Source organism: Mustelus asterias, chromosome 12, assembly GCF_964213995.1.
Source record: "Mustelus asterias chromosome 12, sMusAst1.hap1.1, whole genome shotgun sequence".
NCBI lineage: Eukaryota > Metazoa > Chordata > Chondrichthyes > Carcharhiniformes > Triakidae > Mustelus > Mustelus asterias.
Window position 1 is genome coordinate 71,016,524 of NC_135812.1, and position 13,778 is coordinate 71,030,301.

The 13,778-nt window shown below is 39.3% G+C and overlaps 1 protein-coding gene across 2 annotated transcripts in view; it reads left to right on the forward strand.

The window, feature by feature from the left end:
* Positions 1–13,778, forward strand: part of foxk2b (forkhead box K2b) — a 106,224-nt gene that overhangs the window by 72,930 nt on the left and 19,516 nt on the right. For both annotated transcript variants that reach the window (XR_013499154.1, XM_078225423.1), the window contains exons 6-8: positions 248–423; positions 10,473–10,757; positions 11,371–11,580. Coding sequence is in view for 1 of the 2 variants with exons in the window: in XM_078225423.1 (XP_078081549.1) it covers positions 248–423; positions 10,473–10,757; positions 11,371–11,580 (671 nt within the window). In the remaining variant the exon portion in view is untranslated. The remainder of the gene's footprint in view (positions 1–247; positions 424–10,472; positions 10,758–11,370; positions 11,581–13,778) is intronic.

Genomic DNA, 13,778 nt, shown 5'->3' on the forward strand with positions numbered 1-13,778 from the left:
GAAGTAGATTGAGTTTGTTAAGGGTGTGACTTTTGACTGCCTTTTGAACACAGCAAATGTTTGAGATAATATTTGATTTGGAGTTCTAATTGATTAATGTGTGTGTTAGTATTTTCAGGATCTTTCAGCTTTATGTTGTCATGAAGTTAAATTTACTGGTCACTATTTAACCTGCCAGCCTGTTGTAAGGCCTTCTTAGTATTTACTGAAGTGATGCTCATATTGCTATTTTCACCTTCTGCCACAGAAGTGCACCAGCCTCTCCAAGCCATCCTGGTGTGTTTTCCTCCCACTCCAGCGGTGTACAAACTCCAGAGAGCCTGTCCAGGGAAGGTTCTCCAGTCCCCACAGATCACGAATCTAGCACTGTGCAACCTAAGTTAGCAGTAATACAAGAGGCAAGATATGCTCAGAGTGCACCAGGTGAGTGCTATGCATATCCAAATTTGTAAGCCGATGCATTAGTAATTAAGCCTTTAGTAAGGAGGGGATATTACTTTTACGTAGTAGAAATCTTTCAATTCTTAACCCAGTTACGAAACTGAATTTTCCTGTTTCCAAAGTGGACGTGAATCAGCCTTTAATTCTGGTTTTGGTTGTAACTTGCATCTGACTTGTTGCATTTATTTAACTCCTAGACATTCAAACTGACTGACACAAGCTGCAATCGAAAATAACTAAACTTTTTTCATAGAATAAATTAAAAACAAGTGTTCAAATCTGCATTTCTGATTACAAAAAAGCTTGCTTATTTTGATAGCGGGTTAACAATGTTGTAACAGAGGTATATTAATCTTGTTAAATCATGGTTCCACATTCATTATGCTAAACAAATGCCCTACAGATGAAAACTAAATGTTTGTTACTCGCTTCAAATCCAGTATTCGACAGGAAAGATGGAATTAACCTCCTCCTTCAACACTGTCAATTCTTTCATTGTAAGAAGTCTCACAACACCAGGTTAAAGTCCAACAGGTTTATTTGGTAGCAAATACCATAAGCTTTCGGAGCGCTGCCCCTTCGTCAGATGGAGTGGATATCTGTTCTCCAACAGTGCACAGAAACACAGAAATCAAGTTACAGAATACTAATTAGAATGCAAATCTCTACAGCCAGCCAGGTCTTAAAGGTACAGATAATGTGGGTGGAGGGAACATTAAAAACATGTTAAAGAGATGTGTATTGTCTCCAGACAGAACAGCTAGTTCTTTCATTATCAGAAAGTGTCAAATCTGCATTTCAATGATACAGTTGCATTGAAATTTGATTCCAGTATCTAAAACTTGTGTACCAAATCTTCCCCCTCTCTCCTACCACCACGACCAAACACCCCCCCCCCCCGCCCCGGCCGCGGCGGCGCATATATGCTTAAGTTCTGTTACCCTTTGAGTCCGGACAACTTTAAATTCAAAGTTTTAAGGAAGATATATCACATCTGTCATATCCAGGATATCTTACAATAACTGAGGGAGAGACTGCACAGTTTGTATTCTAACCCCCAGGAATAATGGTGGGAAATTCAGTACATCTTTATCCTGTAACTGTAAAACAATCCAGAAACTTAAAAAAATTTAGAACCTAAATGTTCCCATCCCTTCCACTTGAAATAATTCTCTTTTTGGTGTGCTTACAAAATCAATCAATAAGAAATCAATATTTCATGAGGGAGATCTATTTTGAGATGAAATTATGTTCATTTTAAGGATCTGCAGAAAAAAAATTCTAAAAATATATATTAATCAAGTACGTAAAATTGGGTACATAATCGTACCCTGAATCTTATAGCATAATTCCGAAGAAAAATAGGCCACTGTTCCACAATTAGTGTTGGAAGTATGTGCTCTTCTGCAGTCACTGAAGTCTGTTGAAATCAACAAAGCACGAAGCCCTTAGTAGAGGAAGTTGTCATTCATAACTGTCATGCTAGAAGTCTACTCCAGTTGACAGATCATTCAGCCACAAGCTTCAGGCTTGTGAAATGCTAAGTCTCAAGTGGTCATATCATTCCAAACAAGTTATTTAAGTCAGAACTATCTCATAAGATGAGAGGACATGTGAGCTAAGACTGAGTAGAAAGGGCCTATATGCTCAAGTTTAGCAGAGGCAATCTTGTTTTAAAAAAATATAAAATTCATCGGGAACCTTGACAAGGTAGATGCTGAAAGGCTCTTTCTCCCTGACTGGAGAGTCTATAACTTGGGGTCACAGTCTCAGGATAAGGGGTTAGCCATGTAAGATGGAGATAAGGAATTTCTTCACTGAGAGTTTGAATCTTGGGAATTTTCTATCCTGGGGGGCTGTACCTGCTCAATTGATGAGCATATATTGAAGACTGAGATTGATAGATTTCTGGGCACCAAGGCAGGGCTTCCCAAGCTGTGGGTTGTGTCCCCAGTGTGGTTGTCAGCCAAGATTTTGAGGTCCAGCTCCGAGGCACGATTGGCAGATGTGGAGCTTAGATAGAGTGCTGTCTAAGCTGTGAGGTCCCGTTAAAATTTTTCCAATGGTGGGATGGTCTATTGGACAGATCCCTGAGGCCTGATACCTGCTGCAAAATTGGCTACAAAAATTTAACACTTACAATTACGCTTGACCTTACTCCCTTCTTGGACACCCAAGTTTTCACTTTGAGGTTACACTGGGAGAAACGTCTTAAGGAGCAGTGCAGTAAAGGAATTGAGGGATTTGGGCATAAGGTGGATTGGTGGAGTTGATGTTGACGATCAACCCTGGTTTTGTTGGAGCAGGCTTTTGAGGGTTGTATGGACAACTATTTTTTGTGTCCGTATGCACTTATGAAGACGACTCGAGAGACGCAAGGCAGGGAGTCAGATGAAATAATTCTTGGCATTTGGAATCAGGAACAGGAGCATTCAGCCCTCGAGAGTTCTGCCATTCAATGAGATAATGGCTGACATAATATGGGGTGACTTTTACTTGTCTTATTCTGAATGCAATTCAGGTAATTGAGTCTTTATGCTTAACAGGTAGGAGGGCTCCCCTATCATAAAGTTCTTTGCAATGGCTACTTTCTCTTCCTGTGGACATTTAATTTGTTGGGGTAGTCATTATGTTGTCATCTGATCAGTATTCCTACATGTTTATTCACTGTTACTGAAGAAATAATTAATTGGACTTGCTTTTGAGGCACATGTTAAATGGTGAATGGCTTTATTGAATGCTCCCTGGTTTTCTACCAGCACAACTTTGCATTTGGACTTTATATTTGTCCAAGCACAATTGCCTTCAGCTGCTTCATCAGTGATCTTCCTTCTATCATAAGGTCAGAAGTGGGGCTGTTCATCACTGATGATTGCACAATCCTCAAACTGAAGTAGCCCATGTCCAAATTCAGTGAGACCCAGACAATATCCAGGCTTGAGCTGACAAGTGGCAAGCAACATTCGCGCCACACAAGTGCCAGGCAATCACAAACAACATCACAAATAAGAGAGAATTTAACCATCGCCACTTGACATTTGATGACATTATCATTGCTGAATCCCCCACTACACTGAATTGGACTAGCCATCGTGCAGGTCAGATGTTAGGAATCCTGTGGCAAGTAACCTGGCTCCCCAAAGCTTGTCCACTATTTACAAGACATAAGTCAAGAGTGCAGTGGAATACTCTCCACTTGCTTGGATGAGTGCATCTCTAACAGCACTCAAGAAGCTCAACAACATCCAGGACAAAGTCTGCTTGATTGGCGCCCCATCCACCAACATTTACTCCCTCCTCTACTGACGCACAGTGGCAGCAATGTGTACCATCCACAAATGCGCTGCAGGAACTCACCATCAAAGCTCCTTAGGCAGCAACTTCTACACTCATGATTGTTACCATATAGAAGGACAAGGGCAGCAGACACATGAGAACACCGCCTCCTGGAAATTCCCCTGCAAGTCACTCATCACCCTGACTAGGAAATATGTCACTGTTCCTTCACTGTCGCCGAGTCAAAATCCTGGAACTCCCTCCCAAACAGTACTCTGGGTGCACCTACAAGAAGGCAGCTAAGCAGCACCTCGAGAACAACTGGGATGGGCAATAAATGCTGGCCTGCCTAACTAACAACACCCACATTCCCTGAATTAATTTTTTAAAAGTGGGATCACCTTGAACATCACTTGGGTTTTACTTGATCTGTAGGTAAATATGAGGCTTAATAGGGGGCTTAATTTATGTGGCGTTGCTGCCATTAGTCATTTGTGGAGACTAGTGTTTAATTGGTCCTTGGTGGATCTCTGGACATTTCTCCAACTTGCAACATTTGATCACCGTAGATTCCAGTACATGGTTAAATATTAGTAAATAGTATGGGGTGTTCTGTATGTTTACGTTTTTGTTGGTGTGAGGGGTATCTGGCTTGGGCCAGAACCCATCCTAACTGATGCATTGAGTATGTAGATATTTATTTTTCTGATGGGGCTAAATACTTTGAGTCTTTATGGATAATTATAGATAATGTGTAAGAATGGGGAATTGAATAAGGATAGCATACTCTCATAGGAACAGATGTTTGATTGTAAATCATTAGATATTTAGAATGTTTTAAATGCCAGTAGTTAGTTGGGAAATTTATTGAATGAATGATGACTGTACCTTACTTGGTAAGCAATCTTTAAAAGTGGTCAAATTTTCAGTAATCTTGGCAAACCCTGGAATTTATTAATGACACATCAGTGTGCCGTTATATAAAACACCAAATATATAGAGTTTATGAAAAAGTATTTCACAATTAATGAAAAATGCACCTCCTCTCTTGGTACAGAGTGGAAAGCATACAAGGCCTTTGTTAGAGGAAGGATAATATATTAATCACCCACGCAGAAAAAGGTGAGCAAGGCTAAGTTAGATCAGTTAGAAAATATTTCAACAAAGCTTAACCTGCAATAATTGTCAGTATTCACAGTGTGCAAGTTGCGGAAATAGTACTAACTGACCACTCCACTATTTCAAAAGTGGAGCGTGGCCACAAGTGATTCAGATCCGTGGTTTTCATACTTCTCTGTGGGTTAAGCTGCCCAAAGGGAAAGAATCCTGCCATTCCAGAACTTGAGTTCTATTAGCTAAACAGCAGCATAAACAAAATGGCGATAAGTTTACTTACCAAAAAAGAGAGTGCAGCATTTTCTAGACACTATATTTATGGTAAATGATATTCACAGTTACTGTGGGATCCTACCATGAACCCCAGTTTGAAAACCTCTGGTCTAAATGTCATGAACATAAGAGAAAAAAGTGTTCAAAATGACACCACAGCAAATTTAGGTATTGAGGTATTGAGGAAAGATTGAGTCAAGATATCCTTTCATCACTCCTAATCTACTATACCCCTCTCCTTGATAAGTGATTGTCCACACCTCCCTGTTCTGTAGCTTTTGAGGAAACCTGGCTCCAGAAGCCTATGGGTCTATAGCTTCTTCTGCCATTTTGAGGATGGCATAGAGGGGTTAGTTAGGGGTACTCTTTATCACACTCTTTGTCATACTTTTTCTGAAGTTGCTATCGTACTCCATAAATAATCACTTTTGGGGGGCTATTGATGAAAAATTATTACATTTTATATAAATACTTTGTTGATAATAGATGGGCAAGTCAGCACTGCACAATGCTGCTACATTTCCATACTATTATTGAGCTAATGTACAGTCTAAAATGCCTTGAAATATAGTTGATTATTTGATAATGGTTTGCAGAATTAAATTCACTCGGACAGATGTTGTTGTCCCTTTTACTTTGGGCGGATCTCACGTTCACCTTTGATTTTAGCATGATCATCTTCCTAAGCGTGGGTTTCCTCCGGGTGCTCCGGTTTCCTCTTTGGACTTCCAAAGATGTGCGGGTTAGGTGGATTGGCCATTGCTAAATTGACCATAGTGTAAGGGGATTAGCAGGGTAAACATATGGGGTTACGGGAGTAGGGCCTGGGTGGGATTGTGGTCGGTGCAGACTCAATGGGCCGAATTGCCCCCTTTTGCACTGTAGGGATTCTATGATAAAGTTGGAGAGATGCAGTTAACTTAAAAGCCATCAAAGCCTGATCAAACTGTAATGGAAAAAGATAGCTCATCTTACATTCTGGCCAATATGTTCAATTCTGGGAGATACTCAATTTGGTGGAACTAAGTATGATCAAATTGATTCATTGATTGGTGAGATATAAGAAATAGGTGCAGGAGTGGGCCTTGTGTCCTATCAAATCTGCTCCATCATTTAGTAAGATCATGGCTGAACTTCTACATCAACTGCACTTTTCCACCCTCGCATTCCTTTTTCTTTTATCCTTTCATGCGATGTTGCCATTATTACCCATGCCTAATTGCCATTGGCTTGCTAGGCCATCTCTGAGGGCCTTTAAGGGTCAACCATATATTGTGGTTCTGGAGTCACACGTGTAGGCCAAAGGGCATTAATGAACCTGATTGGCTTTTATGATTGCTATTACTGAGACTAGTTTTCAATTTCGGATTTTGTTCATTGAATTTAAATTCCACCTTTGGGATTTGAACCCATGTACCCAGAGCATTAACTAGGGCCTCTGGATCACTAGTGCAGTGACAATGGCATTCCACCACCATCTTGCACCCCAAATTCCTTTAGTACTCAAAAGTTTGTCAATGTCACTCTTGAACTTATTAATTCACTGAGCATCAATAGTACTCTGTGGTGGAGAACTTTAAAGATTCCACAGCCACACCTCCCCCTCTGAGTTAAGAGATTTCATCTCTCTTAAATGACCTTATTCTGAGACTATGACTCCTAGTGCTAGACTGTCCAATTAGAGAAAGCAGTCTTTCAGGATCTTATCTTGTCGAGCTCTCATAGTCACATTTCATTATTCTAAACTCCAGAGCAGATGGGCAAACTCTATTCAGTCTTTCCTCATAGGATAGTCCTCTCATCCCAGAAACCAACATAATAAATGCTCATTGCACAGCCTCACAAGTATATTCTTCCTTGGGTAAGAAGACCAAACTTTTTTTAATTACATAATCATAATTTTATAATAGTTATACACCTATATAATTGCAATAACATTATTATATTCCAATTACCTTGCAATAAGTATTTGGATATGGGGATAGTATGGGAAAATCGTATTGAGGTAGAAGATCAGCAATGATCTAGTTGAATGGCTGAACAGGATTGAGGGACTGAATGGCCTACTCTTTCTATTTCCTATAAAGCCTACTATACTATCACCTTAACTTTTTTTAGTTCCTGCTTGTTAATTTTCTGTGGTTGATGTACAAGAACCCCCCCCAAATCCCTTTGAATACCATCTTTTGCAAGTCCCTCACTTTTAAAAAAAAAAATCTGCCTTTTCCCTTCCCCTCAAAATGGATAATTTCACACTTCCCACATTATTGTCTGATCACAAACAGTCAATGTCCCTTGACAACACCTTTGTATTCCCCTCGCAGCTTACTTTCCCAGCTCGCTTTGAATCATCAGCAAACTTGTATATATTAGAAACACAGAAAATGCTAGAAAAACGCAAAAGATTATCAACCCAAAATAAAACCCTGTTTTACCTGCTGGATATTTACAGCCTCTCCTGTTTTTATTTTAGATTTCCAGCATCCACAATATTTTGCTTTTGTATATATTACACTCAGTCCCCTCATCTATGTCATTGATATAGATTGTAAATAGCTGATCCTTGTGGCACTTCACCCTGCCATCCTAAAAATGATCCATTAGGTCTTTGTTTTCTGTTCTATAATCAATTCCCAATCTGCGCTAATATATTGCCTGATCTGGGTTTTTTTCCTGTTCTGAAAATGATCCATTTATTCCTATACTGTTTTCTGTTCTGTAATTGATTCCCAATCTGTGCTAATATACTTTCAGTCTCATGAGCCCTAACCTTGTGTAAGAACCTCGTGTAGCATCTTATCGAATATCTTATAAAAATCCAAATATATTACATTCACTCTATCCTTCTTAACTGCCCTACTAGTTGCATCATCAAGAAACTAATACATTTATCAACCGGTATTTCCTTTCATAAAACTGTGTTGAATGACTCTGTCTAATTATTGTGTTTAAATCCAAATATAATACATTCACTTGATTCTTCTTAATTGCTCTACTCGTTTGCATCCTCAATAAACTAACACACTTATCAACGAGTGCTCTGTTACCATATCCTTAGGAAAAGTTTCTAGCACTTTCCTTACTACTAATGAGTCAGGCTAACTAGCCTCTCATATTTTCTCATTCCTTTTCTTGAATGGCAGGGTTATATTTGCTACCTTCCATTCACAGCTGTTCTAGGGAATGCTGGAAGTTCAAAAGCTGTGCATCCATCATCTCTGTAGCCAACGATGTAAACTATTGGGTCCACCGGATTTGATGCTTTTTTTCCTCCGTACTTTTCCTTTAATATTAATTACTTTAAAATTCTTGTTAGCCCCTCGGTTCACCAGAATTTCTGGTATATTCCTTGTGTCCTCCAATGTGAAGATCTGCGCAAAATATTTGTTCAGTGTCCCTGCCATTTCCTTTATTTCTCCTGTTTCTGCCTCTTAAGGGGGCCACATTCATTTTTGCTAATCTCTTTTTGTGTAAATTTGTAAAAGTTCTTGCAATTTGTTTTCATATTTCTTGCTAGTTTACTCTTTCCTCCTTGTTTATCAATTTCTTGGTCACCCTTTGCTAATTTTTAAAACCTTTGCAATCCTCAGGTTTACTAACTTTTTTGGCAACATTGTCGACTGCTTTTAAACTAAAACTACCTGTTAGCCATCACTATACCAATTTTTTTGTGGTGAAATTTAATCCTTGAGAATGTACATTCACTATTGTTTCTTTTAAGTGTTTATCAGCCTTCTTATCTTTTAATCTAGTTTTCCAATCTACTTCAGCCAAGTCACTCCTCATACCTCCATAATGATGAGCAGAAATAGGCCAATTGGCCCATTGAGTCTGCTCCCCCATTCAATAAGATCATGACTGATCTGATATAATCTTCAGCTCCATTTTCTCGCCTTATCCCCATAACCCTTCATTCCGTTACTGATTAAAAATCTGTCTGTCTCAGCTTTGAATATACTTAACAACAGCCTCTGCAGTAAAGAATTCCACAGATTCAGTATCCTCTGAGAGAAGAAATTCTTCCTCATCTCTGAGATTATGCCCTCTGGTCCTAGACTCTCCTGCAAGGGGAAACAACCTCTCAGCATTTGCCCTGTCAAGCTCCCTGAGAATCCTGTATGTCTCAATAAGGCCACCTCTCCTTCTAAACTCCAATGTGTACAGGCTCAATCTTCCTAACCTCACCACATAAGAAAATCCCTCCTTATCCAGGTCAACCTAGTGAACCCTTTCTGGACTACCCCCAATGTCTACATCTTTTCTTAGATAAGGGGACCAAAACTGTTCACGGTATTACAGGTGTGCTCTAACTAGTGTCTTGTCTAGTTATAGCATGACTTTCCTATTTATATACTTAATTCCCTTTGAAATAAAGGGAATTCAATTTCCCTTCGTAATTACCTGCTGAAAGTGCATGCTAGCTTCCCCACTACACAATGCATTCAGTTAATGTTGCACTCTTGTGCCTTAGACCCTCTACTTTTATATGTCGATTGAGCCATACGCAGGTTACAACTGTTCAGTCAACTCTTCAGTTCTCAGTAATTGCCCTCATTCAGGCAGCTGCTTACATCTGGTTGGCTTTTAACTTTAAAAATTATGAATCAGTTGACAGTTAAATTTTAAATATTAAGATTAAATTTCTGTGTGAACTAATCACAAACTTGCTAGATAATTCCAATTCCACTCAAGTTTCTCAACTTCCCACTCTGTTTGCAATGTGCTCTGTGCCATGGTTCACATTGGTACAGTTGGGGAAAATGAAATCTGATGAGGATTTACTTTGTCTTTTTTCTATTCCACATCGAAGTTTCTCAATGCATTCTTGACAGTGATATAATTCAGGTATTTCCTCAGTGTATTTGAGTTTTTTAAAAGAGCCTATTATAAATAAGCACATTTGACTAAACATGTCTCCCCTCTGTCTAAGCAATAACAGAGCTTTCAACATGCAGGCTCCACGTGAATATTATAAAGACACTGAATAAGGTTCCGTTATGAACTGGTTTGAGGATAATGTCAATAATGCAGCTTTGATCATTAAATAAGTGTTGAGTAGTCTAACAAGTGAGCTTAAGCCAATGTAATTGAGGACCACTTCAAAAGTGGCTTCTATAAGAAAATTAGCATAAGTCTATTTGCGAGTACTTTTAGCCAAATCTAATGTTTTATAGAGTGAGGATATGATTTCTTCTAGATGGTTCATTTTCAAACTTGTCATGTAATTGTTGAAAACTTTGAATTCTTTTTGTAGTAATGGGGAGGTGGAGTGTCATCCATGAATATATTTTTGTCATGTTTACAACTTTAGTAGTAGACACGTACAGGAAGGTTAATTGCTTTCCAATTTTCTTTCTTATTCTCAGGATCACCTCTGTCCACTCAGCCAGTTTTAATTGCCGTCCAACGGCAAATTTCACAGTCCATCAAACCTGTCGCGTATACTGTGGCCACACCTGTTACACCAACGTCCCAGCAATCCATGTTGCAAACTGTTCATGTGGTTCATCAGATACCCACTGTAGCTGTTACTATGGCTAATCTGGCAGCAAACAGCTACACTGTAGCAAACCAGGCGGTTGTGACACAGGCTATGGTCAGCCAGGCTAAAATGGAACGGCCAGAAAATGGAGAACATAAAGAAGTGAAAGGTAACAGGAGTTAGGATTTTCAAACGCTGCACCTTGATCTAATGTGCCAAATTATTGCTGTGTATTCAGGCAAGATCATTGCCAAATATGATGTTTCATCCCCTCATTCTGCTGGTCAAACTAATCAAACCTACATGCAAAAGTACTATCAGTTGGATTTGGGACAAGATATCGAAGAAGGATAAAATTGGTATTGAATGCAGGGTAGAAGGTTACATTAAATTTTGAAAGCTGCACATTTCAAAACTTAAATGTGTAACATTTCATCTCGTGCAATAATCCCCGTAGTGAAAATATTTGAGTTGTAGTAAAACGTTTTCTTATATTTGCATTCTGGATGTTCCCGCCCAAATAATAATAAAACTGGAACCTGCGTAGATTAACATTTGCATTTCTGTGGTTTATTACAAAAATGTTTGCATGTTTCTTAAATATTTTTTCAAGAAAGAAGAGGACAAAAAGCAAAACATATCAAGGAATGCAATTAGTTTCTAATATTCTATTGGAAAAGAAATGAGGAGACCGTTTTATAATCAATGAGATGTTAAGTGCAATTTTGAACTAAGTGATGCAGTTTGATGTGTGACACTTTTTCTTCTCTTCTGTTTGACAGTCAAAGTGGAGCCTATTCCTGCAATTGCACCAGCTTCAATAGGCACTGCTAGTCGCTTCATTCAGACTTCACAGGGTACACCCATACAGACAGTTACTATACTACAACAGGCTCCTTTGGGCCAGCACCAGTTACCCCTTAAACCAGTTGCACAGAATGGAACGCATGTGGTGCCCATCTCTTCAGCAACACAAGGACAAGCTAACACTGGTAATATATTTTTGTGCTTTTGTAAGTTTGACTATTAACCATGTTTCTTTAAATATTGAATATAAGTACAGACCAACAGTTGAGGTTTTAGGGCATTTCACACCTTAGGATGTCCCAAGGTATTCACCAGCTGATGTAATAACTTAGGAATAGTAGCATGACATTTCGTCTCTTGAATCTGATCTACCATTCAATTAAATCATGGCTGATCTGCAACTTATAACTCCGTTAACCCATCCTTGTTGCAAAGCCCTTAAGTGCTTTGGATGATAAAAATCTATCAATCCTGGAATTAAAATCTACAATTGTTCTTCCATCAATTGCCATTTACAGAAGAGAGCTCCAAACTTCTACCACTCTTTATGTGTAGAAATGTTTCTTAATGTAATTCCTGAAAGGTCTGGCTCTAATTTTTAGTCATGATGTGGAGATGCCGGCGTTGGCAAGACCATGTCCCCTCTTTCTAGAGTCCTGAAGTGGCGGAAATATTTATCCCTATCTGTTTCCCTTTATTGTTTTTCAGGCATAGTTAGTTATAAAACACACAGCATGCGCCCACAAACAGTAATGGGATAATTTACCAGATAATCTCTTGTTGGTTGAGAGAGAAATGGGCTCAGAATGAACTCCCTTTTCAAACATTGCCATAGGATCTTTTACATCTATCTGAGAGGTGAGATGGGGCCTTGGTTTAACATCTCCTCTGAAAACTGGCACGGTGGAATGGCGCAGTACTTCCTCTGTACAACACTGAAGCCTAGGTATATGCAATAGCTTTTGATTCAGAGATACGTGCTGTCCCTGACCCAAGACAAACCTGTTTTGAAAACATCTCCCAGGGGAATTGAATACCCGGTTAAAAGACATCAACAGATATTAGTTGCATGTGTTGATCACCATTGACACTAAATTATTTTGTTCAACTCTGAGCTTTGTCCACTGAGTACTGGCCTAATAGTTACAGTATGCTTGCATTATCTACTATTTAACTTCCACCAGATGATGAGACAGATGTGAATGATTTGTCTTCAATCAGATGAACAGGACTGCAGCGTTAAATCTCTTGTAGGGGGATTTTTTTATGGAAATGAAAAAAATTAAATAGAGCTCACTTAGTACATAAAAAAATCCGAGTTTAATGTAGCATAACAAAGCAAAGTAACCTGGTGATTAGATTTGCTGGACAAAAGCCATGCATGTATCAGACTGAAGAGGTTTGGTTTAACCACTTCACCTTGGGTTAATTATAGGGAGAGGTGTTCTGTCACAAAATATAAACCAATAAAATGTCATAATTGTGCACACTTCATCAAAATATTTGTAGAGCAGTAGATATTTTTTAAAAACACCTCACTTTGTGAATTCATAAAAGGCTAGATATTAATGATGACTTAAAGATCTTGTGGCAGAATGCACTGACATGTCAATGACAATACAACAAACATATCACTTATCTCCATTATTTGTTGTTCAAAGACTGTCGACTAAGAATGAACAATTGCAGATTTTTGTATTGATACATTCAGTTTACCTGTGTGTAGATGAGGTCATGATGTGGAGATGCCGCCGTTGGACTGGGGTGAACACAGTAAGAAGTCTCACAACACCAGGTTAAAGTCCAACAGGTTTATTTGGTAGCAAATACCATAAGCTTTCGGAGCACTGCTCCTTCGTCAGATGGAGTGGAAATGTGCTCTCAAACAGTGCAAACAGACAAAATCAAGTTGCAGAATACTGATTAGAATGTGAATCCTACAGCCAGCCAGGTCTTAAAGGTACAGACAATGTGGGTGGAGGGAACATTACAAACACAGGTTAAAGAGATGTGTATTGTCTCCAGACAGAACAGCTAGTGAGATTCTGCAAGCCCAGGAGGCAAGCTGTGGGGGTTACTGATAATGTGACATAGATCCAACATCCCGGTTTAGGCCGTCCTCATGTGTGTGGAACTTGGCTATCAGTTTCTGCTCAGCGACTCTGAGCTGTCGTGTGTCGTGAAGGCCGCCTTGGAGAACACTTACCTGAAAGGAAAGGATGTCCCGAGGCATGGTACATTGGGGAAACCATGCAGACGCTACGACAACGGATGAATGAACACCGCTCGACAATCACCAGGCAAGACTGTTCTCTTCCTGTGGGGGAGCACTTCAGCAGTCACGGGCATTCAGCCTTGAATCTTCAGGTAAGCGTTCTCCAAG